Source organism: Paramormyrops kingsleyae, chromosome 1 (assembly GCF_048594095.1).
Source record: "Paramormyrops kingsleyae isolate MSU_618 chromosome 1, PKINGS_0.4, whole genome shotgun sequence".
Classification (NCBI taxonomy): Eukaryota; Metazoa; Chordata; class Actinopteri; order Osteoglossiformes; family Mormyridae; genus Paramormyrops; species Paramormyrops kingsleyae.
Window position 1 is genome coordinate 26,872,024 of NC_132797.1, and position 27,977 is coordinate 26,900,000.

General features: G+C 48.9%; 1 protein-coding gene across 7 annotated transcripts in view; it reads right to left on the reverse strand.

Annotated features, from left to right (window-relative positions):
* The window catches only part of fryl (furry homolog, like), a 63,168-nt gene that overhangs the window by 7,239 nt on the left and 27,952 nt on the right, over window positions 1-27,977 (reverse strand). For 3 of the 7 annotated variants that reach the window (XM_072712594.1, XM_072712585.1, XM_072712592.1), the window contains 50 exons: window positions 27,792-27,888; window positions 27,013-27,092; window positions 26,830-26,910; window positions 24,983-25,151; window positions 24,684-24,776; window positions 24,403-24,501; window positions 23,715-23,816; window positions 22,562-22,606; window positions 20,480-20,583; window positions 19,841-19,949; window positions 19,393-19,479; window positions 18,656-18,827; window positions 18,393-18,525; window positions 18,163-18,270; window positions 17,674-17,911; window positions 17,376-17,558; window positions 16,995-17,081; window positions 16,551-16,819; window positions 15,857-16,073; window positions 15,404-15,528; window positions 14,876-14,933; window positions 14,567-14,658; window positions 14,187-14,359; window positions 13,184-13,344; window positions 12,973-13,083; window positions 12,654-12,808; window positions 12,142-12,241; window positions 11,860-12,028; window positions 11,272-11,540; window positions 11,057-11,197; window positions 10,800-10,968; window positions 10,625-10,709; window positions 10,427-10,539; window positions 10,188-10,338; window positions 10,001-10,104; window positions 9,365-9,547; window positions 9,081-9,279; window positions 8,592-8,713; window positions 8,226-8,413; window positions 7,890-7,984; window positions 7,203-7,807; window positions 6,520-6,794; window positions 6,207-6,347; window positions 5,748-5,936; window positions 5,495-5,656; window positions 5,204-5,278; window positions 4,879-5,055; window positions 3,721-3,924; window positions 1,961-2,134; window positions 85-332 (listed from right to left, as the gene is read on the reverse strand). In XM_072712594.1, coding sequence (XP_072568695.1) covers window positions 85-332; window positions 1,961-2,134; window positions 3,721-3,924; window positions 4,879-5,055; window positions 5,204-5,278; window positions 5,495-5,656; window positions 5,748-5,936; window positions 6,207-6,347; window positions 6,520-6,794; window positions 7,203-7,807; window positions 7,890-7,984; window positions 8,226-8,413; window positions 8,592-8,713; window positions 9,081-9,279; window positions 9,365-9,547; window positions 10,001-10,104; window positions 10,188-10,338; window positions 10,427-10,539; window positions 10,625-10,709; window positions 10,800-10,968; window positions 11,057-11,197; window positions 11,272-11,540; window positions 11,860-12,028; window positions 12,142-12,241; window positions 12,654-12,808; window positions 12,973-13,083; window positions 13,184-13,344; window positions 14,187-14,359; window positions 14,567-14,658; window positions 14,876-14,933; window positions 15,404-15,528; window positions 15,857-16,073; window positions 16,551-16,819; window positions 16,995-17,081; window positions 17,376-17,558; window positions 17,674-17,911; window positions 18,163-18,270; window positions 18,393-18,525; window positions 18,656-18,827; window positions 19,393-19,479; window positions 19,841-19,949; window positions 20,480-20,583; window positions 22,562-22,606; window positions 23,715-23,816; window positions 24,403-24,501; window positions 24,684-24,776; window positions 24,983-25,151; window positions 26,830-26,910; window positions 27,013-27,092; window positions 27,792-27,888 — 7,686 coding nt within the window. Of the gene's footprint in view, window positions 1-84; window positions 333-1,960; window positions 2,135-3,720; window positions 3,925-4,878; window positions 5,056-5,203; window positions 5,279-5,494; window positions 5,657-5,747; window positions 5,937-6,206; window positions 6,348-6,519; window positions 6,795-7,202; window positions 7,808-7,889; window positions 7,985-8,225; window positions 8,414-8,591; window positions 8,714-9,080; window positions 9,280-9,364; window positions 9,548-10,000; window positions 10,105-10,187; window positions 10,339-10,426; window positions 10,540-10,624; window positions 10,710-10,799; window positions 10,969-11,056; window positions 11,198-11,271; window positions 11,541-11,859; window positions 12,029-12,141; window positions 12,242-12,653; window positions 12,809-12,972; window positions 13,084-13,183; window positions 13,345-14,186; window positions 14,360-14,566; window positions 14,659-14,875; window positions 14,934-15,403; window positions 15,529-15,856; window positions 16,074-16,550; window positions 16,820-16,994; window positions 17,082-17,375; window positions 17,559-17,673; window positions 17,912-18,162; window positions 18,271-18,392; window positions 18,526-18,655; window positions 18,828-19,392; window positions 19,480-19,840; window positions 19,950-20,479; window positions 20,584-21,781; window positions 22,464-22,561; window positions 22,607-23,714; window positions 23,817-24,402; window positions 24,502-24,683; window positions 24,777-24,982; window positions 25,152-26,829; window positions 26,911-27,012; window positions 27,093-27,791; window positions 27,889-27,977 lie in introns of those variants that run through there. The other 4 variants (XM_023823654.2, XM_023823655.2, XM_072712590.1 and 1 more) reach the window with 3 other exon arrangements.

The following is a 27,977-nucleotide window of genomic DNA, read 5'->3' on the forward strand; positions in this document are numbered from 1 at the left end:
GGAGACAGAAACAACTGAGCGCAGTTAAACATGCTTCAGGAGGGCAGGGCACCTCCCACAGGAGGCCAAGACGATAGACCTTACCTGGACAACCCCGAGAAGTCCGCCTCCTCCTCCTCACACCTCTCATCCAGCTCCTTCAGGGCCAGAGTCACATCCTCCTCACAGATGGACCCGGGAGGGCTGTCCGGGGCAGGGGGTGGAGGAGGGGGCGCGGGGTCCAGCTCGTCTTGGGGGTCCTGGGAGTCTGGCAGCAGAGGGGGGGCACTGCAGAAGCCGGTGTCCTCGCTCACACTGCTGCTCAGTTCATCTGCTGCCAAGCCACTGGCATCCTATGCACAGCCAGAGGGGGGCGCTCAGGAACAAACTCCACATCCCCAGGGCTGTGATATACTCCTATAACACTCTTTTTGTCTATGCTGAATTTCACAGTTGCTATTCAAAAGCAATCAACTACAGATAGACCAATTAGGTATATGAGGTGGATCATACACACATCCAGTGTTTTAAGTAAAATTAAATATTATTTATAATGTAAAGGAACCATTGACTGAACACAGATCTCAAACTAGCAAGACAAGGGACGGCTGGGAAATGAATGTGACGCGTGTCCGAGAGAAGCCTGAAGGTTAGCGGTGGCTGACGTCACAGGTACCCGCATCAAAAAGACGGATGAGATGGAGGCATCACGCCTATAAACCTATAAAGCCCTGGGTGATGGGGAACCTCGCGTCCCAGAGCACCCTGCACATCACAGCCTGTCTTGGGACAAGCCAACGGTACCTTTAATTAGCAAAGACAATGTACACCCCCCCCCGGGTGGAGGTCGGCACACGGCCAGCATGCGTTATTGCAAAAAGCTTTTTGCTGGCTACATGGCCGCCGGGTGAGAGTGGGGGGATACTGATGGGCTTTTATCTGAGAAGTCATTCCATTAGCCAGTGACGCTAATAACGGCCATCTCCTTGGGTTCACATTGAGGGCTGAGATGAAGCCACACACACACACACACACACACACACACACACACACACACACACACACACACACACACACACACACACACACACACACACACACACACACACACACACACACACACACACACACACACACACAGCCATTTCCTACTCATTCAATCACTTATCTATGGCGGTTTCTCCACCCTCTAAGAACTTGATGAATGAACGGATAAAAAGAAAATATACACACAAACAAACATGGCTGCCTTCAGCTTCCTGTAGAGAAAAGGCCCATTGTTAGCTACTAGCATGACAGCTCTGTGTTAATATGTTAGTACATTAGTACATTATGCAGAATGATTATTAGCACACTAAGATTGATCTCTGTGTTAAGTGGGTAGTTAGTGAGGAGTATACTCACTTGGATTTGGTAAGGTGGCATCCAGAGTTAGAGCTACAAGCCTCTTGGAAGCAGTTAACTTTGGGGGGGGGGAGGGAGGGATCTCCTTTTCCCCCCCAGTGTTAGAGGGTTCAAATTAGAAACCATGACCAACGCTTAACATTAGCACAGCCGGCCTGAGGTAACAGTCATTAATCTCTCCCCTAATCAAAAAGAAGCAAGCCCCAACCCAGACACAGTGGACATGAGCAAGGGACCAGGCACAAGCTAGCAAGACAGACAGATGCTGCTAAAGTTAACCGCAATGGCAAAGAAGTGTGCAACAGTGCCCTCTGCTACAGAAACTGGCAGAGGTAGGAGGGAACAGGGTAAACTGAGGGAAACTTCTCCCTGTAGACACATGAGAAACCTCAAAGGTTCATGCCACAGTACGCAAACACTCCCAGGCTCACCCCAGTGGCAAACATAGGTACTGCAGGAAGCAGATAGAAGTTGACGATAAAGAGGATGTGGAAGGCGAGGGGTAGGCAGGGAAAGCAGATCACAGCTAGAAGGGGCCCATGCACCACGGCTTATTGCGGCTCCCGATTGGTCCCACCTCAGCCGGCTGGCTGCTGGCGCTGTCTGAGTGGGCGGGCTCTAGGGCAGGGCTGTCAGGGAGCTGCACCAGCGTGGTCTCCTCTATCACAGCGCTGCTGGATGACTCCTGAGACTGCTGCAGCGAGTCCACGTGGTTAGAGGTGGCGTCGTCAGTGGCCGAATCGCTATTCAGCTGTAATGGACGGCAGTGGGGGAGAGGGGGGGGGTCAACGTCATTCACAGAAACAGTGTGGTCACATGATTACATCATTCTGGCATGGGTCAGTCAGACCTGGGAACAGCTGTGACCACTGCGAGAAATTAAAATGACTTTTTGTGCTTGACAGGAAATCCTTTGACATTATAGGCATATGAATTGACAGCTCATTGGCCTGTCAATCTGTCAGTCATTCTAAGTTTGCAGGGTTAGCGCCCCAGTGTGCGAGCTCATTCGCCACGCGCTTCATGCTTGCGGTTAGAACATGTCAGCGACATCAGAATTAAATCAGAACTGTTACATAAAAAAACAAACATAAGAATTCAAATCTACTCATTCTACTGAACAATTGAATAATTAAGGAAGCATGGGCCTGGGAGAGGAAGACTTTCCTATGCTCAGGTACTAAAAAACAGCACCCTCGCAAAAAAGGGGTGAGGAGAAAAGCAGGAAAAGCAAGAGAATTAGAGGGGAATTTCACTAGCTGGGGGGTATTTTCATTTAGGTCAGAGGGCCAGCTAGATTTCTTTGAAACCTTTGAAACTAGTTTCTTCGTAACTTTTGACATTCCCCAAGTAAACAATCACTTTTCTGTCAAATATTTCAAATAATATTTCTATCAGAACTGCCTGATCTTACAGTAAGCATTTTCAGATAACCATGCTAGACAGAAGTGAAAACAAGTCAGAAGAATTTTGATCAGAGAGGAACCATTGTGAAGCCAAAAGGAGGCTTGTTCAAAAAGAAGCAGTTCAGTGGGGATGAGATCCTGCTTTTCTTAAATGGATCAGAACCAAAATCTTCCTAAGTATGAAATCAGGTCCTTCTTCTACTGGGTTTCCTAATCCTGGTCCTGTAGATGGTCCTCCATGTCCAGCTCTTACACATATACTGAGCTACTTAAATGGGCAACGCCATTCAAATTACATTAAGATGGGAACATCATTTGAAGACTGATTTTCCAATTATGGCAAAATCATGTTAGCCCTTGAGTAACTAAGTAGGGGCTTGATTAATATAACAAATAATTTAGCATTTCTGCTTTAAATGAGGTTGTTTCATACTATGGCATGAAACAAACACTGTGACTAACAATGATGAAATAAAATCAGAAACACTGCTGGCTACGAATTTAAAATACTGATTTTCCCTTCCAAACCTACCATCTTGCGAGTAATACACTGGCTTAACATGATATTGAAAATCAGAAATTATACAGAAAAGACCACCATATACAGCGGGATTAAGAAACCCTATTCTTGAGGTTTTCATGCTATTATTAGGAACCACAAAACCATAAAAATGTAAATGTAACTAAAAACCTGGCATTAGGGCGAGAGACTCACCCTACAGGGGCCTGCAGAAACTGCAGTTTCACAGCCCATAGAGGGGTGTGGCTCGATCTGGAGGCATGGTTTGCTTCATGAGGGCAAGGCAGGTAGAGTGGTGGCCATGTTTAGGAGCAGAAGCAAGCAGCTAGCCCCTTACATTCCGCAGCAAAAGCCAGCAAGCACACCATGCTGGCAGGATTGGTGGGGGTGTACGGGGTGGGGGGCACTTACGAGGTGGGGGCAGGTCAGAATCTGACTAGCGGTCAGTACCTCCTCCTCGGAAGACTCGTCAGTGTCCTCCTGGTTGGTGAGGTTCAGGCTGGGCGTGCTTCCAGCAAATTCCTGGCACTCCTGCAGCGAGGGTGTGTCACCCTTGTCCATGCTGTCCAGGGAGCGTCTCCGCACGCCCCAGTTGAAGTTGTCCATGCTCTCCCCCTGCAGGACCACCAGGGAACTACAGTAAGGCGCAATGCTGAAGCTGGTATTCATGGGATCCATTCTGGTTTCACAGGTTTAGCAGATCCCACAAAGCACATAGTAAGACTGATCTGTTAAGTGTGGAATCTACTGACCTACCCAACACTTGGGCTGACTATCACAGGTCATCCCCAGCAGAATATAGCCAAAACACCCAAGCCCACAAGTAGGTCATGAGAGCTGAATATTCAACTAATGCTTACTAACACCTGCAACCAGACATGAAGATACACTGTAAGCTCCACGTACAGCACTTTTTAGCAAAGGGAGCAGAGCTCTGATACAATACGATCATAATTTTACAGGGCTACACAACACAAACACTCATTTATAAAAGAAAATGCTGAAAGCATAAGTGTGCCACGGGAACCACGTTCAGAGAACCGCTGATGGAAACAAGCAGGCACGACTACAGCACACACATTCCGGTCACATGACTCATATGTGGGACATATCTGATTGGCACAGCCTCTCACATGACTGACGGGTGCACGGGAGAGACAGTACAGACCAGGCTGCAACTTACCTGCAGCTCCTGGTTGGCAAAAAAAGATAAAAAATAAAAAAAGAGGAAAAAAATTCACACAAATTAGAGAGAAGAGGAACGGTGAGAGTAGGTGGTTAAGAGATAAACCCCATTAACACGTGGGACAGGATGGATACATACACGGTATTACCCAGGCACACGATACGTTTCTACCCAAAGATCATATTCTGTTTCCGTTCAATACAGATAAGCCAATAAGAATGCAGGAGAGTGTGTGTGTGTGTGTGTTTGAGGCCCTGACATCTTCAAACTCATCACTGTGACTGGCACATATCAGCAGCCAGTGTGTGGCCCCGATCTAACGGTGTTCTGCCCTCTCCAGCCCAAAGCATCCCCAAGAGGCTGCCACCCTGCCTGCCCCTTACCTCCGCATCCTCCAGCTCCACATCCAGGAAGTCAAAGTCCTTGAAGACGCCAAACTGCTGCTCACTGCCCGCGTCCTCGGCTGCAGCCTCCTCCTCCCGCACGGCCTCCTCCACCGTGGGGATCAGGCTGGTCTGTTGGTCCCCGGAGTCCAGGTCCTCGTTAGATGAGAACACCACCTGGGGGTGGGGAGTGGCGGAGTAGGGAACAGCAGGGAGATCAGAGCTCAACATCAAGTCCCAGGAGATCACTGCTGTTATACCCCAAACCACTCAGCTTGAGCTGCTCTATCGCACACATGCAGTGTTAAATGGCTGCAGGGCTTACAGAGGGATTCTTGGGAAGGCCAGACTCTGGCCCACAGAGGGACAGGACGTTCATCAGCTTCTCTCTGGTTCTTCTCTGAAACATACAAGGCACAAGGAATGTTAGACTGTAGAAAGAGAGATAGAGAGGGAGAGAGACAGAGAGGGAAAGAGAGAGAAAAAGAGAGAGAAGCATAAAGACAGAAATATAGAAAGAGAGAGAGAAAGACAGGCAGAGACTATGAGAGAGATGGAGAGGGGGACAAAGATAGATATTACGACAGACAAACAGACAGAGGGAGATGAAGCCCACCTGGGAGAGCTGAGGTCTCTTCCAGCTAACAGGAACCAGACCATTGGAGTTGGACCCCGAGGAGGTGGATGAGGTGCTCCTTGTCACAGCAATGACCTGCGGCTTGCCGTTCCGACCCGCGGCGTTCCGTTGGTCTCCGTATTTGTGGCCTATGATCGGCGTCTAAATTAGAAAAACATCATGATCAATTCCTCTGGTGTGGGCGAGCCACAGAGCTCAAAAAGGGAGCGCCGCAGGTGACCTGGCGAAGTACCTCGGAGATGTCAAAGTGAAAGTCCAGTGTCTTGCCGGGTAGCTCCTTGGAGGAGCTGTTGAAGATGCGCGTGAAGGCGATCTCTGGGGAGCCCGTGCACTCGCGGTGAACCTCGTCCGGCACCACCAGGCTGGCCGAGCGAGACACCACCAGCTTCAGGATGTTCTGAGCCTCCTTCCAGTATGGGCTCTATGGGCAGAATCCGAGATGCAGTGAGAGGCAGGAACTTTCAAACTTCAGGTTGGCAAGACCCAGGGGAGTCAGCTGCTGTACCCTTGACCAAGCACCTATTTGGAGGTTTAAGAATTAAGGTCAGAGGTCCAGGATGAAGAGCCAGAAGGCTGGTGGGACCATCACTCACCCCAAACAAGATTAGAAACGGCATCACAGTCAGGACTTGGCAGGGAAAACAACGTGATCAGCTATGAACTGTATGGATGTTGGGCCTCTCTCTCTCACCTGCACATACTTCCCGATGATCTTCATGATCTCCAGGTTGAAGGTCTTGACGGGGGCGGCCGACAGGTCGATGTGACTCAGCAGGCTGTGGATCACCTGCAGGAGTGGCTGCTGCATACTGGTCAGCCCTTTATCAAGAAACTAGGAGGGTAAAAGGAGGGGTAAAAGGAGGTCACAGTTATGGTCTGTCTCCCTAACCAGAGGTACACTGACATTCAGATGATGCCTTTCTGCCATTTGCACAACTATGAGGACAGGTACACTGAAATGCACCATCCACACAGAGCCGGAACCCGGAGCAAGGCCGGCCTACCTCCACCAGGTAGGTGACCAGGCTGAAGGAGATCTCAGAGAAAGAGTCATGCAGGTAGCGGCAGACCACGTTGGTCCAGTTGGCGCAGTCGCGCGAGTAGCTGTGGGTGCTGTACAGGCTCATCATGTGAGCCAGGTTGGCCAGCGCGGCGGCTCGGTCCTTCTCCTCCGCGCAGGCGCGAGCGATGCGGTCCGCCGTCTCGCGGCAGAACGCCGTGGGGCTGTCGAAGTTTTGGATGAGGTGTGGCAGCAGGCACAGGATGTTCAGGGGGAAACCTGGGGGGGTGGGGGGACAGCATCAATGATGGGACAGCCAGTACCCGGGAGACAGGAAGAACAGCACCACCCGCAGGAAAAAGTAAAGAACAGCTAGGTGACTTGCTAAAAAGCACAATTGTTGCAGGAGCATCCACGTAAAATGCCCTGAACAGCTGCATTATCCCCCCCAATCAAATCCCTGTTTCCACCACTCCACAGAAAATCTTTATTAAAAGCCCAAATGTGTGTGCCTGGTAAAATCAGGCAGATCTGCATCTGATGCTGCCGTCTGTTAGCACTCTGTGGCTTCAATTGTCGTGGATTATAAGCATGAGTTGCAAATGTATTTCTGGGTACCACTTACAACAGTGAGCATGAACCTCACAATCACACAGCCCGCAATGGGCGTCTTGGCTCAGCGCTCACCTGCAGCCTGAGTGGGGTCCACCAGCGTGTGCCGGGACACAGGGAGCAGCTTGCTGAGCAGGTGCACCGTCAGCTCCTGAGTGGCGCCCGACGTGAAGCCCTTGAGGAAGAGCTGCTGCAGGCCAGGGAAGCCATTCCAGTGCAGGTTGGCCTGCACGCGCTCGATGCGCTCGCGGCTCTCGGCTCGCTCCAGGGGCAGCTGGCCCAGCAGCCGGCTCAGCAGCCGTAGCGCTAGCAAGTACTCAAACTCGTAGTCCGACTCCAGCAGCGACGTCGCAATCCAGAATATGGTGGCCATAAGGTTGCAGGGGTCGACGGGGGGCGCCGGCCCCCCGCCCCCAGGGCCGGTACCCTCCGGGAGAGAGGACAGGCTGCGCGTGCGCGCCAGGCTTCCATGGATGCCGCCGCGGCCATCTGCAATGTCCAGCGTGTTGCAGCGCCGCTCCATCTTGCGGTCGGCCATTAGGCTGGCACGCAGAGAGTTGCTGCGGGTGTGGCCATAGTGTGCATGCAGCAGCCCCCCGCCGCCGCCCAGGTTCAGCTGGCCCGTGCTCTTCCGGTTTGCTGCGAACTTGCATAGGATGGGGTCTGCCGAGTAAGACGTCCTGCGGGGGGCGGAGAGAAGGTGATGCTCGCAGGTGTGATCGCGGTCCTCGTTCTCGCAAGTTGCTGAGAGCAGAGACTTACTGCGAGAGTGCCGACAGGAAGTCGTAGCTCTTCATGGAGTCAGCGAGTGTGTCAATGCCAGCCTCTAGGGTCAGGAGTAACTCTATGACGAAGCCCTACGGTGGGTAAGAGAGGGAGGGACAGGGAAATGTAACCCTAACACCTGTTGGTTTACTTCCATTCCCAAATTAATTTATTCAAGCTTTAGTCCATCCTATGCTGCTTCTAGCCTAGTATTATAGTCTTGAAATGTCTTGCATATTGAGTACCAGGGGACACCCACCAAACTTCCTTGTATGTTTAACATACTTGGCCAATGATGATCTTTCTGTTTCTGAGTGGAATAAGAATGCTGACCTGTGCCTCCTCCCCAGGGTCACCGACCGTCTCCACGAGGCGTGAGAGCACGTCAGACAGCGTGGAAGCCGTCAGGGGCTGTTTCAGCGCTCGGAAGATCTGGAAGGAGCGGCCGGCATAGTGACGCGACGAGCAGGATAGCGCGGTCTGGAGAGCTACCTCACTAAGCAGCTGGTCCAGCTGGAACCCTGCACAGAGGATACTGGGTAATGTAGTTCATAGAGCCTGTAGAGAATACTGGGAAATGTAGCACGCAGAATTCGCAATGAACACTGGATGATATAGTGCACAAGGCCAGCAAAGAACACTGGGCAATGTAGAACATTCACGTAACGAAAACACAAACATGGGGAACAGAAAGGCTACCTGGCTGGAGCTGTTTGAACACAGTGACCACGTGTCTCAGGAACACAGTGAGCTGATCTGCACTCTTAATGCTGGGGTTTTTCGGCGACACATCCTCATGGTTCCACAGGGGTCCGCGTTTCCTATAGGAGGCAGAGCATGCAGTTCAAGGGACACATGCACACACACAGAAACCCAGAGCAAGAACACAGCAGACCCATAACCTACACATACGTACGTACACATCAAAGCAAAATCTGCACACTGAGATGGACACACGGCAAACATGGCAAACGTTTACACGCAAACACTCACACGCAAGCATGACCTATACAATACCCCTGTGCTCCAAGACAGACTGCTTCAAAAACAAGGATTAAGCAAAGACTTAAGTCATCTGCAGTAAGTCTCGACAGACTAATCTAAGCATACTGACTGCCGGTTGAGAAATGAGCCACAACACCGAAAGCGATGTAACAACTTAAAGCAGCACGACATACAGATGCTCACCTGGATGTTATAAATTCGATGAGCGACTTGACCTTCTCGTCTTGCTCCGCAGAGAGGTCCACTTCATTGATAAGTGTGGTGGTGAGCTGGGGTAGGCCTGGCCCAGTGCCCAGGCTGATACTGGAGGATGTGGAGCTGGAGCTCAGACCCGAGTCGGTCATGGGCGAAGGCTGACAGTCCGGCACAAAGTCATACATGCCTAGAATCACACACAGTGGGGGATTAATTTCATGCACACATGCAAATCAGCTTTCCTGGGAGACACCGACACCAGACAATCTCACCGGTCAGGTTGAACTCGGGGGTCATCTGCTTGACAGTCAGCACCTTAGGGTCATTGAACTCGCGGTTACGCAGCAGCACCGAGGCCAGTGATTGGACATTGCTGTTCGTGCCCTGGACGACCAACAGGTGGAGCAGGAGCCGTTTACAGTGCTCATAAACTTCGGGGTGCTGATGGTCGAACCCTAGGAAGAGAAGATCAAGTGGTGATGACTGGTACATACCGCAAAGAGAATGGACAGAAGGTACGTAGGTGACCAGTTTCAAGTATTTACTGTGATGTATTCCGAGGAACACAGTGAAATTCTTATGCCACAGTTGCAGGGGAAGGGACAGGTGCATGGAGATACAACAGGACACAGAGACGTGCAAGACAAAAGACAATATAGGAAGTGAAATAAATATGCAATAAATAGCTGCTGCATCAAGGAGGGATGTGCAAACAACCACAGTACAGTACTGATAAAATGCAGAAGTAGAATATTAACAACAGTGTGCAATACATTGAAGAAGAGACGGAGGTTACAGAAGAACATCCAATGAAAAAAAATAGCCACATATACATGTCTGAGTAACGGTCGGCTTTTCAGTAAACGCCTACAACTGGTATCTACAGGTGCGTGTCCAGGGGTGATTACCTATGAAGATGGTGTGCAAGAGCAAATGCAGGTAGGAGCTCCATTCAACCTTCACGCCATGGTCAACGATTAGGTCTGTCAACAGGATGACTGCAATGTTGCACCTGGAAACCACAAAAGTGCCAGGATGAGAGACATATAAAGAGAATCGGAGGTTGTGGGTCAGGAGTGAGTGAGCAAGGCTCACCTGTGCAAGGGGACGCCAGGGGTGTTGGTTTCGGGTAGGTAGTCCACCAGTGGGGACCAGCAGCCCCCCGTCGGTGGGAAGGGTAGCGGCTCTGGATGGTTGTGCTCCATCACCTTCAGACGCCAGTTAGCGTAGACGGGCATGGAATCACCTAGCAGACATGGGAGAACACATTTAACCTGCATGGAAGGGAGAGGAGTCGCTGATAGTGTCCCACTCATGGGTATGTGTGTTCTCACCCTTCTCCTCCTCGTAGGAACCCCCCGAGCTGCTGCTGTAGCGGGACTCCAGCCGGTGATGCTGTCGGTTCAGGTTGCTGTTCAAGCCACCGTAGATGTCCAGGTGCGAGTAGCTGCGAAGGACACAAGGGGCCATCAGCGAGCATGCGTGCCACACACAGTGGTAACGTGGCGCTGCTAATGACACACGACTCCTACTTGTCCTCCACGTTGTTTTCCTTCATCTTTCCCTCGTGATGTCCGTCCCCTCCGGGTACCATGGTGTTGCTGCTGGATGTAGTCCCTAAACGTACAGACAGCAACGGGGCCCACTGGAGCATTACGGAATATCCAAGAACAAATTTAGTTCAAGAGGGGGTTGTGGGATTGATACCTGAGGTAACAGAGGGGATCTTGTAGCTGGAGGTGATGCGGTAGTAGGGCGGGTTGTCCATGTGAGTGACCGCAGAACAGACAGGGTCAGTGAGCTCCAGCTCAGAGACCAGCTCCTCCAGTAGTTGCATGGTCTTGTCCCGGCCCAGATAGACCACCACCTTCTTAACCTGCCACAGTGTCACCGCCACATCATCATGGTGTTCGTGACCCGTGATTACAGAATCTCCAAGGCACAAGCAACGCGGTTACACTCACATAGGGCAGCAGGCTCGGCTCACTGTTCACCCCAGACATGCTGATGAGGAAATGCAGGATGATCTTGAGGTTCTTCGGCCAGCTGTCCGCCAGGGTGGTCCAAACGTTCTCAATCTCCGACCAGGCGAACTCGTCCCCATACTATGAAGTAAATCACGACATCAGACAAAGGGTGCGCAAAGAACACACCCCAGAAAGTTTGGATCCAACCTCACCTTGGCGGTCATAAACATCAGGTTGTTCAGCACCATGGTGGTGGCATGGGGGGAGCCCCATCCCTCCCCCCTCAGCCACCGCCTGCTGTTGATCATCATCATGTCCCGTTCCCGCGCATCCTCATCCTCCTCACCCATGGCTGCCTCCCCCTGTCGCCGTGCCGATGGCTTGAAGTCGACCAACTCAATGTTGTTCATCCATGGCAACAGGTAGTGCAGCATCACCTGACGGCCAGCGGGGTGCGCAGTCTGGATACGCTGGCTCACCTCTGCAGCAGAGAAGCGTCAGAACATGAGCACAACTAACCCCTGGAGAGCTACAAAATTCTCAGATGGACCTCAAAGAAGGTTGTAGTTCCTACAACTTTGCTCCCTCCCAGCTCCCAGTACATCTGTACCAGGTATTCCGTGCTTTTGATTAGCTGAGGCCTGGGAGGGAGCAAAAACGTGGACTGTCTGGGGGGCCCGGGGGATTGGGCTGAGAAACACTGAAACAACAATTATTCGTTAAACTGAACAGGAAATGCTTCTGCTGTGCCACCATCTGTGTTGGTGAGGCAGAGTGAAGGGTATGCAGATACGGCGGACCTGAGAAAAGGGGCAGCGTCAGCTCAGGATAGGTCCTGGCCAGCTCCTCAGACAGCTGGTAGTAGGAGACGGAGTAGAGGTGTGGCAGGGGAGACGGAGGGCTGAGGATGCCATCCATGCGCTGTATCTCCAATTTATGGGCGTAGCGGAACAGCTTGGGCTCCAGGATCTGAGGGCAACCCACAAAAAAAAAGCCCAGTTTTACAACAAAGGATTCAGCAGCACAGGCTACAATAACTGCATGTGTCTGAATGGTGGGTGCAAGGCAGACAAGATCCTGACCTGCAGTAACTGCATGGCCACCTGGTAGATGTCCCTGGATGAGTCTGCTGCCTTGAACAGGATGAGGTTAAGCAGCACCACAGTGTCAGACTGGTAATCCCTGCAGAACAAACACACCACACCACCAGGTTAAAGCCCCACAACGCTTAAAGGTCACCAACTTACCATTTACATTTATACTCAGTGTATGAAAGGGTTGTGTGCACTCCCTGGGATTAGAACCCATGACATCTGTATTGTTAGTGCAACACTCTACTTGTTGAGCTACCATGTGGTTGAGTGAGTCACAAGCCACAGTCCTCGAGTCCTTCAGTACTAAAGACTTTAGTAAAAAATCTTTACACAAACTCCAGCAAAATTGGCTCCATTGGAAACATATCTGGCTGTCCTATTCATAGTCCTCACCACCACTAATACACTCTGTGCACTTTCATTAGAATGAAACAATGGGAGCACTGGGGTTGTATTGTTCAATCACCGGAGAGGCTCCCCATGTGTTAGCGACAGCTCACCTGTTGTGAAAGACGTTGGCGATGGCCCGGAAGCAGCCAGCAGCGACCCTGCGGGACCCCGTGTAGCAGCGGTCCACGGCCCAGAACAAGAGGTTGCTCTGGTCTGGGTTGAGCTCCAGCAGCAGCGTCACGGCCTCACAGCCGAGCTGGTGGACCTGCAGGGGGCAGCGATAAGACGGGGTGTGGCAGCTTCTTCAGGCAGTCAGTGCCACACTAAACGGTCTTCGGAAAACTCAGCCTGATTAAATTTAACGTGGTCATGTAACTTGAGGGCTGTAATGCCGTCATACTGGTGCACCTTTTCACCAAGCTGTGTTACCTTGCGGTCCTGGGAGTCGAGGATGTTGTCCAGCCATTTGTACAGGTAACCATCGGAAGAGAGTCCTACGTTATCCGCTACCGGCCCACAACACAGAACTGCCGACATGGCCTGCAGGTACAGTCAAAACTCCATATCTAGAATCAAATGTCACCCAGGAGCAGCCCGGTCTCATCAGCGTCCCCCTTGTCCGGCAAACCGGCTGAAATACCTTGAGAGCACAGTACTGGTGCCGGTTGATCTGCATGTTGCGGTCGCTGTAGCGGTCAAGCGGCGTGAACATGATGCTGAAGGGTCCAGCCCAGTGGCTAAAGAGCATGAACAGGCTGTGCCTGAGACTCTGCTGGGGGAAGATGGACCGGCGCTGGTGCACTGGAACAGACAAGAGCCTTTGGTCAGCATGGAGGACACACATGCACTAAACTGCAAGGCACCTCGGATAGGGTATGAATATGCTGAAAGCCACAACTCCCAGGAAGGCACTGCACTGTGCAAAAGGATATTTCAATTCTTGTACATTGTACTTTGTAAATCAGTTTGCACTATGAGTACTTTGTTTGCACTCTGTATACCATCTTTGCACCTTGTTTGTTTGGCCCTGTATGCATGTACGTTTGTTCATATGCTTTCTGCTGTATACATCAGAATTTCCCCTTGGCACCAATAAAGTCCACCTTAAAATTAATCTGAAGTCTTAGGCAGTCAAAGAAAATGTTTACAGCTATATCGCAACAGTAAGCATATTTTTGCTCAGACAAAACACTACAATTTATCATTATAACATATGCAAATTAAGAGGTACACAATAATAATAAAAAAACACAAGAATATCTTCTTTTTTCTGAAAAGTTACTGACATCTTGTTGGATGGCAGTATGAACACCGCTTCAGTTCCCAAACCTCTCCTCAGGGGTACCACACCCATTCCATGTATTGCTTAAATTTAACTACCAGATTATCCTAATTGCTTAAATAACTCAATGAGGTATTGATTAGCCAAACAGTTTCCTAGAGGGTCAAAAAATACATGGGTTAATTTGGATGGATACTGCAAATATTGGGGTGACTTCAGTAGAGGTTTAAAAATGGCTAAGCAGAGACAAAAATAGTTTTAGACCAAGTTGAAGATCATTTTAACAATTTTCTTTGACTGCGCAGTGCTGTATAAAAAGGAAGTTGTGTTGTGCAGAAGGAGAACCAAAAGCAGCCCTCACCCGGAACATTCTGGATGATGTTGGCCACCAGCGCACTGAAATGGCAGCGGATGTCCTTCAGCGTGTCGGAGTCCTTGTCATTCTCAGCTTCCAGAAGCTGCCGTGTGAGGTCCACATACTCGAGCAGTGTGCTGTTCAGGGAGTGTGTCTCTCCGTCAAGGCCCCCACTCGCCCTGGGAGAAGGAGGGTCATGGGTTCGAAAAGGTCTCATATACGAGGGTGAGGATGCTGATCCCGGGAATAGAAGGATTTGATTACATTTGGGACTGTGAAACGCAAAGAGCCATGAAGAAGGACCTTTCAGTGGAAAACAATCCCAGAAAGTCTTTTGAGACAGGGAATGCGGCAGTCCCATGAGAAAAGGTCGCCTTCATACTCACGTCTGGCTGATGACGCCAGCGTCAGCCAGCAACTCAAATATCCGGACCAGCTGGACTCTGAGAATATCACGCCTCCGCCTGCGCTTCATATTCTGGGGAAGAGGAGATGAGTGAGTGGCAGGGAGGGAAGTGGAGGGGACACAGCTGACCCAGAGGCGACCGAACCACAACACAGTCAGCATCCTCCTTAATTAAAAGGTTAGCCAACAGAATATTACAGAACAGCAGTGACAGGGACGATTGAGGCAGAGACAGCATGGGTGGGGATTCTGCTCCAGATTCCACAGGCTTGACGTGTGGTCTACTTACTTCTGGTCTCCTTTCAAGTGCCTCTTTGATAATGGGGTTCAGTTCTTCTATGAGTTCTCTGTTAAGATACAACACATCAACAGAGGTGCTTAGCTTAGCAGCATGGTAACATTTGGAGTTGGAATCCGAACCACGTAATCGATCTCATTATTGGGGTGCCCACCCGGTCACTAAATTTAATTTTATTGACACAGTGGACTTTGGCTTTGCTTTTCCCAGACAGACCAATTCCATCAGGAACACAGTTGAGGATCCTTGCTTGATAATATATCACAGCCAGGGGGACAGTAAGGGCTTAGATACACTGGCAGATTCAGGGGGCCCAGCACATCGCAGGGGCCCTTGATTATGTGAAATTATAAAATTATACAATGTTATGGGGGCGCAAGGTGACATTTTGTCAGGGGGTCTCAAATTTCCAGCCCCTGATCACAGCAGAACCTGAAAGCTAAGATTACAGGCCTGACATGAATTCAGCCCAGCAAACCTGTCTTGTGAGCGGAGTAAGGACCGAACATGCAGAGGTACCTGAAGGCCACTGGGCTGGTCCTGCCAAGCCCCAGCACCAGAGACTCCGTGATGTCCATGCTCTCCGAGCGCATCATTGGCACCACATGCTTGAACAAGGAGGAGGCGGATGGGATGCCGATGATCTGGTGAACCACAAAGAAGAGATCATTCAAAAACTGGGCCTTTGAAATGCTCCTATCAGAACACAGCACTGACCACAGATTACTGTGTAATAGCGCCATACAGTACAATCAGATTAGATCTTTATTTCGCCGAGAACATATATAAGAAATTTGATAAATATGTAGACAAATAGTGAGGCAAGCAAATGTATGGTGCAAACAGCTTGGGGTTTGTGCAAACGAGCTTAAGAAGGCAATAAGGACAGATTGACCAAGTAGAATTACCAAAAATTTGATTACCACACACGTTTGTTAACATAACCCAGCAGCGTTTTTGATTATCATTAACCTTAGAATCGTAGCTGTAGCCGCTGTCAGGCGTGGAGGCCAGTGTCTCAGGTGGGGAGCAGCGGACAGAGCCCGAGGTGGAGGATGAGGACGAGGACGATGACGAGGCTGGGGAGGGCGTGGCCGTGCTGCAGCACAAGATCAGGTAGTTCCTCCACAGCCCCACATAGGAGTCGCTGCTGCTCACGCTGTTCACCTTCTTGGCATTGATGGGGCTACTGCGTGAGGAGGGTGAGGAGAGAGTCAGAGGTCAAGGGCCAGATGTCAAGCTGGTCTAGGCCGATTTTCTCCTGTACTGCATACTTAAATTTTTATTTAATTTTTCATTAGAAATTCAGTTTAGTTGTTTTCAATGAGCTTTATTAGTTTCATTCATTTTATATACTGATAGCTGAAGAGCTATTTTATATGATCTTTAGAGAATACTGCATGAATACACAGTGCACATTTATGTACTCGCATCCTTAACATGGGCAAAACATGATCCACGTATTAATGGTAATTAACGGTAAACAAATGATTAGCTAAATAGAAGTATAAATGGGAAGCATGATGTCTTTTTGTTTCAGTAAGTTTCTGAAGCAATATTTGTTTATAGTTTTCACATTTTATTTTCATATCTTATTTCAGTTAAGTTTCCAAAAATGTAGTTATAGTTTTTATTAACAATAACCGTTCCATGCACGCAGACTCACTTGATGTCAACCTGCGGTGAGAGCAGCTGCAGGCGCGTGTAGGCGAACATCCAGGCATAGCTGAGCGCTGTAGGACAGTGCCGGGGCAGGTATTCCTGACGCAAGTAGCTGGACAGGCTGATGACCCAGGGGTCCTGGCCTTGTGTCACATGGGCAAACACCCAGATGTGAGAGGGGCTAACCACGTCAAACTGGTGGCTGATGGGAGACGAGCTCCATTCCGCCAATGTCTGCAGGTCGATGCCGCTTGGGCAGTACAGCAGGTTGGTCTGCAGGGGGCAGCAGAGAGGAAGACATTTTTCTCTAGGGTGATAAACTTTGAGTAACCATTCAGATTACTCCTGAAATACACCAAGCCTTCTTAATTTGCTAAATTAGCTTAATTTGGAAGCTCTGTAGTAAACCTCAAATGAATGTGAATGATTTCAGCCAGGTCCCTCTTACCTGGTCAGCTCCAGTCAGATGTATGAAGCTCTCCAGCACAGAAGCACTCAGCCTGTCCATCACATCAATGGCCAATTCCTCTTCGCCCTAGAGAGAGACCAAGACAGGCTCACATCACAGTTCTACAGCACAGAGAAAAACCCACAAGTGCCAAGATCAGAGGTTATATGAAAGCTCTGACTGCTGCAACATTACAACTTTTGTGCATAACTAATGCACTGAGAACCAGAAACATTAGCACTGGAAAGGAGTAACTAGAAATGAACAGCACACAATCATCACAAGTGCTATCAGATGACAACCTGACAAGAAGTAGATCAGCATGCAAGATCCATAAGGGTGGTAACAGGCCAAAGGTGACTTGCGTTATGCTGCGGTTACCTTGGCGATGCCCAGTGCGGCGGCCAGCGCCCGCACCTCCCTCAGCACGTTGACAGCCAGCCGGCGAGTGGCAGGCCGCACGCTGCACAGCACCACTAGAGCCAGACCCTCAGCTACATGGAGAACTGTCAGTGGGGGGCGCTCCAGAGATAGAGAGGACGGGCCCCCGCTCACATTACCCTGCTGTTGGGAGGGAGGGATAGGGGTGCGACACAGGGTCACTTGAAGTGTCGGTACATTGGAATCCTAATTACAAGAAAATTCTAATGATAACACGAATTCTGGGATTTTCGGGTACCCCGGTCTCCACGCCCTTGTGGCTGGACTGCACGGCCTGCCTCCACTGAGAAAGAAGCTGCAGCAGCATCTTGACGGCGTTGTCCAGCAGCGTGGGGTGTACGTCGGTCACCTCACGCACGATGAAGTACACAAAGCCCGAGAGCACATCCTCCCGCCAGGATGGAAAGTCCACCATGAGTGCCTGCAGGGTGGTGAAGGCCAAGCCTCGCAGTTCCTCGTCCATGTGGATGGTGAGCCTGCCAGAGAAGCAAAGGGGGAAACCTTATTAGCCGATGATACTGGCATAGGAGATACCAGATACTGGGAAGAACCAAACATCCACATCTACAAATTAGGACACTAGGGAACTAAAGCAAGAGGTTCTGAAGCATCAACATTCTAATTTTCTTCACATTAGAAACCAGAAGGGCTGGAGTCATATTTTTAAAACCCTGACTCAAAGAACAGGCTACTGAACCTAAAAGGGTCAAAGGTTAAAGGTCTTTACTTGGCCAGCAGCTCAATGAGTTCCTGCCTGCTCATGCCATCTGGAATGAGCCTTGGAATGGCTGCCACACACGTTCTGAACAAATCGATCTTCGGCTTCCTCTCCCCCCTATGAAACGTACAGACAGATAAACTCAAGATTACCCAAGATGAGAAACAGACTTCCCCAAAATCATCAAGGAATCATGAGGAACCATGTCAAGTAGCAGCTTTCCAAGACACAAAACCCACGTGATCATGTCCTCAGGTTCCTTGTTGGACATCTGTACGTTGGTCATGCTCATTGAACGGCCCACCTCCTTGTCCAGGTGCCTGAGGATGTTGTCCAGAGCCTTCCGGACTTGAGGATAGTAGAGGGACATGCCTGAAGAAGCAATTGACCATGGTCAGCCTTCCTCAAAGGAAAGGATACCTTCCCTACTGATAAACAAATCTAAATAAACTGTAATGGTCAAGGAGAATGTTCGCCAAGTGATGCATTCTGGGAGACACACCTATGACCTTGGCTTCCTCATCGGTCAATGTGGTGTTGAGGAAGATCTTTTTGACACGCAGGGTGTTCCCTGAGGGCAGGATGACACCTGTGGTAGGCATGGGCGGCTCGCCATCTTTCTGCTGCAGACTGTCCGCTATCACCAGAAAGGCTCTCAAGCCAATGTTCATCCTCTGGTGTGGGAAGAATGATAAAATGCAAATCCACAGGAGGAGCCACATACAGAAGGAGTTGTCTGAATAAAGAGTGAGAAGCTTAAATAAACTGCTTCCAATGAGTAGGAGGGAAAACACTAAGGCCTGTGTTGTAGGTTGTAAACAGAATTGTGTCATGTCCACAATTTGAAAATCCATCAGGTTTACAGTTGAAAATCCAGCTACCACCAGAATCACTGTGTCACTTCTGACAAACATCTGAAGACTGCTGTATATTTATGGAATCGAGTTCCACGGATCTTAAACTACACTGACAACCAGAGGAACTGGTTAGAAAACCAACAAACCAACAGTTTGATTTTGCATGAAGCATCCTCTGTCTTCTGCAGTTGGCAAGGAGCGAAAGTGATCAGAGGACAGTTGCAACGGCCAACCTCCAGCTCCCCATGGTTCAGATCGGCAGAGCAACGCACCAATCGCTGCGTCACTGTCTCTTGTTACAGGTACACCTCAATACAACTGCTGAAACTGAACACCTGTGACCTTGGAGATACCAAAGTAGGCAAGGAAGAGCGCCACTCACCTCCGGGTTTATCGTGAAGGTTTTGTGTGATTTCCCAACACAGAGGAGATCGTAAATGATCTCCTTCATGGCAAAATCGAGCCTTTCCTGAAACATGGTAAAGGGAGGGGGTGATAAGAGCAAATCAATGACATTTTAACCCACATAAAAACATTAGCTAACATAAAAAAAAAACACTGGATGTTCTACAAGCCTTCACAGAGCAGCATTTCATGGAGCACAAAAAAAAACAATCCGGTGCTGACGGCGCCAAGCTCACAAGAACAAGTTCGGACACAGCGAACGAACAACTGAAGGGAGCAGACATCTTGGAACACACCGCTCATTGTTACGGTGAAACCACATATACCATGAGAAGCCTGGAGGGTTAGCTAGTTGTTCGGCTAAGACCAGAAATAGCAGAGAGAGGCTTCTATGCTTCTGCTAGAAATCGAAACCAGCTGCTGACCTGAGCGATGAACTGGATGATCTTGACGAATATGTTGAGGGGCGTGTCACGGGGCACCACGCTACGGGAACCTTTGGGGAAGAGCGCCGAGACGATGCTGAGGAGGCGGCTAGAGGGAGAAAAGCAGGAGTATGGTCACACAGGCCGGCTAACGCCAGGTATGAACACGTGGCCAGAGACTCCTCACCCACGAACAGGACCACAGTTCTTCACACAGCCTGTAATCACCAGCAGTCCCAGTCAATAACAGGGCTGCATGGTTTAACTATGAGAACCAGTCCCAAGATGAGGATTCCTGCAAGCCGAGAGCTCAACAGGATGAGCCAGTATCAGGCATGAGTGGGGGCATGTGGACGCTGAAGGCCACCACTTTGTTTCACTTCATTTAGGTGATTATTTGCTTGGAAAGTCCCATAAGAAACTGGTTTGCGATCTGGCGTGTAACAAAATTAATTTAGCCTTTTAAAACTCAAGATTACATTACATTTTAGCAGATGACACATACACAATTCCATCTTGTTTCTGGGACTGTGGGTTCTTGATGGCTATACATTGATGGTTCAAACAAAGAGAGGTGTGCATGTGTGTGTGTGTGTGTGTGTGTGTGTGTGTGTGTGTGTGTAAGGGAGTGTCACTGACCTCTGGGTCACCGTGTTGCTCTCACACTTGATGCGGATGACGTAGACCCACAGCAACCGGTACAGAGACTCCAGGGCCACACGGGACATCTTGGGGTCCTTGTTCTATGGAGGCAGAGGATGAAATATGAGGGTGGTAAAATTCTCCAAAGAGTATAAGCACAGGTCGCCATTCACATGCAGGGGAGCACCGCCCATGTGACACTAATGGACCACAGGCCATTCAGACCAAAAAGACGATCACCTTCACTGGCTTTACTAACATGATCTGACAGCCTATGGAAGCAATACCAGTCCCATTCCAGCCCGACACTGTACATAACAGCATGCATGCTGCCAGACAGTGTTTCCACAACTGACCTCGTACTCACTTAATGGACAGAAAAGAATCTGAACATAAAGAATAGTGACTCAGAGTAGGCCTTAAGCACTGACACACTCAGATGTTTGCATTACAAAAGACAGACTGAAGCACAGAAGTGGGTGTGTCTGGGACCGTGCCAGCCAGGTGTGAAGCACCCACACGCACACACACAGGTACACACACACACGCACACACAGGTACACATACACAGGCTCACATGGGGGATACGCCCAGGCTGAGCACACAGAATTGCAGCCGAATCAACAATCCCTTTGAAGGATGCCTGTGTTAGCCTAGGTTATCTAGCCTGCATGTACAACTGTACCTGGAAGGTACCTTAACAAGAGGAACAAGTATTTCAAAAAATTAAACACAGTGAAACTGTTTGAACATGTCAGATGCTGCTGACTAATATATGCTTATTATCGCAGTACAAACAGTTTTCAGACAAAGCTTTAGAGTCCAATGAGGGTAAACATAGAATGATACCAATGCTTATCTTTCTGTTGGCACACAGCTGGACACAGTACACACACTCAAACTCAACTCCACACTATAATGTCTCTAGTACACCAAGAGAGAGGCGCATAGAAACGTGACTGCTCATCACATAGCGCAGAACCAGGAACTGATCCCACCAGCAGGGGGAACTACACAAAAGCCACATCAAGACTCGTTTATATCAGCAGCATAACAGCTGCTAACTAATAAGTTTCAGAAATATGCTTATTTCTTTACACAGGTGATTTAATAAAAAAAGAACTCACTGTACAGAGAACTCACTGTGAAAAATGAGAGGCACTGGTCCATATGCAAAGAAATCAGCAAAGATTCACAGGAGTGATCTCTGCCATATTTCAGCTGTGCCATGTCAAAGTGTGAATGTGTGTTGGGTCTGTAAAGGTGCCTTTCCACTGGTATACAGGAACTGAGGCGTACCTGTCCTGTACCATGAACAGGGACTAGTTCTAGCTCAGCTCCAGCTCGGTTCCAGCTCGCTTTGGTTTTCCACTGCAGAAGGGTCGGCTCAGCAAAGGCGTTGCTGGGTTTGCAGAGCGCCAGTGACGTAAACCCAAACAGATGTTTAGTCACTGTTTACATGGTGTACATCATGAATAACTATGTGCTAAATTCTACTAGCACATCTGTGAGAATCACTGTGTTATATTAGCATCAAATGCTAGCAGAATTAGTATTCACTTGTGCACATTTGCGTTATGAATTCAGTCCGTTCAGCTGTTCTATAGCACATTAAGTTGGAGTTTGGAAATTTTCAAGTTCCAAGATATAGGGGATGCATTATTACATCGTGAAGTGTAATACTACTAATAATTAATTAATATACAGAATATGTGGTTTTTGCCTTCAGATAATCCATGTATTTCGACCAATCAGATGTTGGTGACAACCATGAAAGGGTCACAATTTACATGCACTCCTTGGGATTTAAACCCATGACCTTTGTATTATTAGCACAATACTCTACTTGTTGCGCTATAGGAGCAGCAGCCAAAACATAAGTCCCGGAAGTGCACAATGGGAGGCCAGTAGCTAATCAACACCCAACAAAAACACAACCCTCTTCACTTACTCAAGACAAATTAACACACACACAAAAACCTGGACCTGAGCCTGCTTAAAGAAGAGCATCTCACACGGGACCGGGCATGTCCGTGGGGGTTGGGGGAGGGGTGGCTGGGGGTGACCCAGTGGACTCACCTGCAAGGTCTCTATCTGTTTTCTGATACTGTTGTTAGATGGCATCTAGAGCAAGTGAATGTGACAGAGAGAGAGGAGAGAGGACGACAGAGGGAGGAAAAAAAAAAAAAACAACAGGAAACACAAGACAGCATGAGGGTGACGGGCAACATGCAGGTTAGAACAGAGCGATGGAACGAAAACGACCAAGGCATGACTGAACACCCCACGGAGCCAGCGAGCCTCTCCCATGAGCCCCAGCTCAGCCAGAGGTGCAGGGTGTGCTTCTGATGGCTAGATTACACACGCATCAAGCCCTTCTGATTACACACACACACCAAGTAGGATGCAACAAGGCCAGACCAATGATGCTGTAGACAAAAGCAGGTGTTTAGTTACACAGAGAGGGGTGGATAAGAGGGACAGATTTTATAATCAAACACAGGGAGACAGAAAGTGGTGGAGTTTTATGAGAATGGAAAAGACCCAGCCAGAGATGTTCTCTTCAGCAGGACTCAAAATCCCATCATCATAGTCTGGCAGCTCTACTCAATCACTGCATTAGCAGCCCCAGAAAGAAGGAAATTTCCCCCAAAATCCCTGGACGATCCTTTACAGTGAACCAGAGCCTTAATTACATGCTTCACCCAGACCAATCAGAGAGCTTGGGGGTCAAGACAGAGGTGAAACAGTTCATCATTCCTAACTGCGCTGCCTGGAAGTTACATCCTTCACAGAAGAATCATCTGAGACGTCACACCAAAGGATAGCACGTCGTGGGAGGAGAGCCGCTCTCCTAATTGGACTGGGCGGTCTGAGATTGGCTTATGATTGTTCGAAAGAGCAGCACAGCATGGGCAAGAAAGAAAGGACTGCTAGCGGTGGAAGTGGACCGTTCAGGCTTCACGCCGGGAACCACACCCTGTACCACAGGCTCATCTGGAGCATGCCTGGGTTTAGCCATCCAGGTGTGACCAAGCGTGACGTCCTTGAAAAGCACAGTTTGCTTCACGCACTGACAATCTCAGTACAGAAATGTAGCTACTGTACATTTACCACACCTCTCATATTCCACAGGTTCTTCCAGGAGACTGACATTTCACCATGGCTATACTAAGCACACCCAGGCGTGCAGGAGCGAACTTATGCAGCCAGCATGGAAGTCTGAGGTTACCTTCAAATGGGACAAGCAGTTCTGGAGGAAGACGTGCCAGTTGTTGATGAAGAACTGCTTCTGGCTGACACACAGTAGACATGTGACCAAGGGGTACAGGGCCTAAACGACAGGAGATAAAGCATGGAAAATGTCCTGTTCGGGAGGTTGCCTCCCAACTTCTCTATCCCAGCACAGTTGGTCCCTAGAGGAGTTACCAGGCAACGAGGGGGAGGGGCCAAGTGTGCTGAAAGGAGATGACTGACAGCACTGGGGGCTGAGGTATTCCAGGACCACTGCCATACATTCCAGGACGTGTGGCCAGTGACAGTCCCCTGGCTGTCACCCCTCCCCACCGCTCCACAGCCCCATAGCAACATGAACACACAACAAATAAGAGCATGCTTCCGTCCTTCTCAGCAGGACAGGCCCCAGAGATGGAAAAGTTGCAAAAAAGGGGTGTGGAAGTCAAAGTCTATGAATAAAGAACATAAGTGAGACTTTTTGGAGATGGAATTATAGCCTGATTGTACAAGTTCGACTTATGTTTAAACCTCAGGAGGACACAGCTGACGAAGGTATGCAAGTTTGCCATTAAGTCCGACATTTACAAACAGAATCAAGGGTAAACTATAGGAGAGGCCCTTTGGAAACGGTGGTGAAGAACAAGATGTGATGGAAACAGAAGCTGAAACAGATGGAGGTGTACCAGAGAGTGCTTCTTCCTGGAGCTCAGGTCGAAGGTTGTCTGGTACAGCATCTCTACGAAGTTCTTTAGACATGGGACATTAACTTCGTTCTTCACCGCCTGTGGGGTAGAGGAACAGTGGCAACTTGAAGTCTCAGTGAAGCCCACATCCTGTGGTGGCCAGTACAGTGTCTAAGATCCTGATTTTTAATATTGGACTTCTGGTGGTGCCCATGATACACTGCACTGTAGTCAGCTTCTGCAGTATCCATGGTGGATTCTACCATTCCTATTATACTCACAGCGGCCACAGGAATCAGAATCTCCACAAAGAGGCCAGCCAGCGCATGCTTGATGTCTTTGTCCTTCACCTCCAGGAAATATTGTGCACATTCCTTGGAAGAACAACACAGCAGGTGACAATTAAGACCACTATGCTGAAGCCAGAAGCAAACAGTCATAACACCTTCGTTGACAGGATGAATAGGAGAGACACACAATGCACTTGGCCAGAGGCGACATCACTAGTCACTGCTGTCACACGAGAAAACGGCATCAACCTTTGCTTCTCCAGCAGGCCCTGGTCAGACTACAGCCTCACCTGCATGAACTGGAAAGATGCCTCAAAGTCCTCCACAGGATACATCTTAACCCGGAAGAACTTCATGCCCATGATGAGGCTGATGATGCTTTGGATCACATGGGGACTCTGCTCCTTCTGTCGCAGCTCCTTCAGCTCCGTCATGAACTTCTTCCTGACCGCCTGGAACCTGTGTATGCAGGGCACAGAAACACCACATGTCTTACACCAAGAGCGTAAGCTTCCTAGAATGGACCTTATGATTTTACTCAGCGAGATTTGGTGCTGTCAAACACGACAGCATTTTACTCCCCAGACAGCCCTGTTATTCGGTCCAGCCATCTAAGCTGTACTCATCCCACATGCACCAACTTGTACAATTTCTAGAAGTACTGGATGGATCACCTAGAAATGTATAAGTTCCCAAAAAAATAGGTGGTTACTTGTATTCCTTTGTGTATGTTTTAATTCCCATGTTTGAAAATGTCATTTTTCTGTGTGTGTGTGTGTGTGTATATATATATAGACACTGCATAATGCTTGCAAAAGAAGAGGCAGTTTCAGACATTTCTGTTCACTTAGTGTTATGACTCTAAAAGCATTTCACAGATCTTTTTCAACTTTTGCAGATACATTAAGTTGAAGATCTGAACCTGATTAAATTTCGATATAAATGAAAGCAGCGCTGCATAGTGATTTATTTTTTATATAAAAAATAAATCACTATGCAGCGCTGCTTTCATTTATATCGAAATTTAATCAGGTTCAGATCTTCAACTTAATGTATCTGCAAAAGTTGAAAAAGATCTGTGAAATGCTTTTAGAGTCATAACACTAAGTGAACAGAAATGTCTGAAACTGCCTCTTCTTTTGCAAGCATTATGCGGTGCTGCTTCATTTTTAGGGCAATTTGTCTGAAAATGAAACCAGGTGTAGATCTTCATCCATAAAATGTTTTTGTTAAGCAGAAATAAGATTCATCAAATACTTTGTGACTTATCACACTTACAAGGTCAAATGTCGTCTGCTGTCACCCTTCCCCTACCTGCCACTAAGCAGCACTGCTTCAGTTTTGGGATGATTTGTTTCAAATTTAATCAGCTCCATTCTGTACCCCCCTACAATGTTTAAACAAGATCCATTAAACAGTTATTGAGTTATTGTGTTGTCAAAACTGCTCTTTTCTGGTTATTACTGTGCAGCACTGCCACAATTTTTTACAAATCTGTCTCAAAATTTAATTGATTTTAGTTCCTCACCCATACAATGCCTATGCAAGTTTGAAAAGCATCATTTTTTTTAGGTAATTGTGCTAATTTTGGTTAATTGTATTCCCTAAAGGCTGGGGAATACAATTAACTATCACTTATAATGTGATTTTTACATTAATTAAGACCATCTGAATACCACAGGTGATTCTACTGTATATTCAAGACATTTGTTCCAATGTGTTATTTTGGATGAAATTCAAATAGTGCCAACTGGACCGATTAAAATCAAGGGGAACGGGCTGGAATGGATAAGCATATATAAATGGTTTGACAAGCCCAGGCTAGATGCCACACACATGGGTATCGGTTCCATAAATCACACGCCTTAAGGCAGCCAGGACCACTACTGAGACATCTCCATCTGGAGCGGATCAGCTCCAACAGGGTCCACAGGCTCACCGCTAGACAGAGGAAGCTCGAGGATCCCAGAGCGGCTCTGGACCGGCTTCTGAGATCATACTGCGCTGCATTTGCTAGAGAAGTGGTTCACAGACAGGAGCGCCTGACAGCGCCACCACAGGGTAGGATACAGTAACTACAGGGCTTTCAGCCTGGAAATGCAGAGGGATGCAGGTGGGGTTTGGGAGGTGTAGTTACTTTGACTGAGTGAGGACTCCAATGACCTCTGCATAGAGGTCAGCAATGATGTGCACGTTGCCAGTGTTCGGCCCAGAGTACCTGTCCCAAAAAAAGAGATACACAATCAGCACCTGCAGCTAACCCAGCAGCACGCATGCAGGTGGGCAGACGTGTGCATCTGCGAGAGACTGTCAAACTCACCCCTCCTTGTGTTTAAAGTGCTTGAAAGCCAAGTTCAGAACTTCATGTACTAAAGCATCTGGCACAGGATGGAGAGGAATCTGCGAAGTAAACATTATATCACGTCACCAATGGGTACACTCTGTCCCCCCCTTCTGCCTGGCCCCTCCCCTCAGACCGCTGTCAGCCAATCGACCGTGTCTCCATGGGACACCATAGGAGGCTGCCTGGGTCCCGCAGAGGCAGCTGGCCTACAGCCATGGACAACAGCCTCAGCTGCTGCCTGCCTGTGAGCTCAGCCAATCAGGCTCCCGCACAGCCTGTTGTGCAGGGGGAATGGGATCTGACCTGCGTTAGTCGCATTATCTGCAGAACTTAAAAAAAAAAAAAAATGCAGCAGAGTTGTTTTTGAAAGTGAGCTGAAGCTCAGAGGCGGGGTGAGTGAGTTCTCCTGGGGGGGTGATCTCAGATGAGCCCCGTGAACCACTGCCTGTTCCCCATAGCGACACTCAAGATTAAACAAAGGCAGGCATGACCCCCCCTGACAGAGCTCTAAAGCCAGATAGCCAGGGCAAAGAGGCTCAATCCGCAGACCCTGTAGAGGGGAGGTTAGCCCTGAATTTGACCCTTCTTATGCTGATGGTGGCATTAAAAGGCTCTTTAAGGAGGGAGCTGTGGCTGGATGATAATGTGTGTGAATCAACAGTGGCGAGGAGCAGAGGGTCATAGCGAGGTCACCAGTCTCCATGCACATTTATATACACACACACAGACACACACACACACGCACAACAGCTTACCTGCTTTAAAACCTCGACTGATACTAAACAAAAAATAAAATCTATGGCTAAGTCCCTCCGCTCCAGTAGGTAGTCTTTGTCACGGTGCTGCTCGTCCCTGACATCGAGGAAAGAGAGAGAGAGAGTCAGACAGGGAGCAAAAGAGCACTATGTCAGTCTGCTCCGTCAGGCAAACCTAGCTTGAGA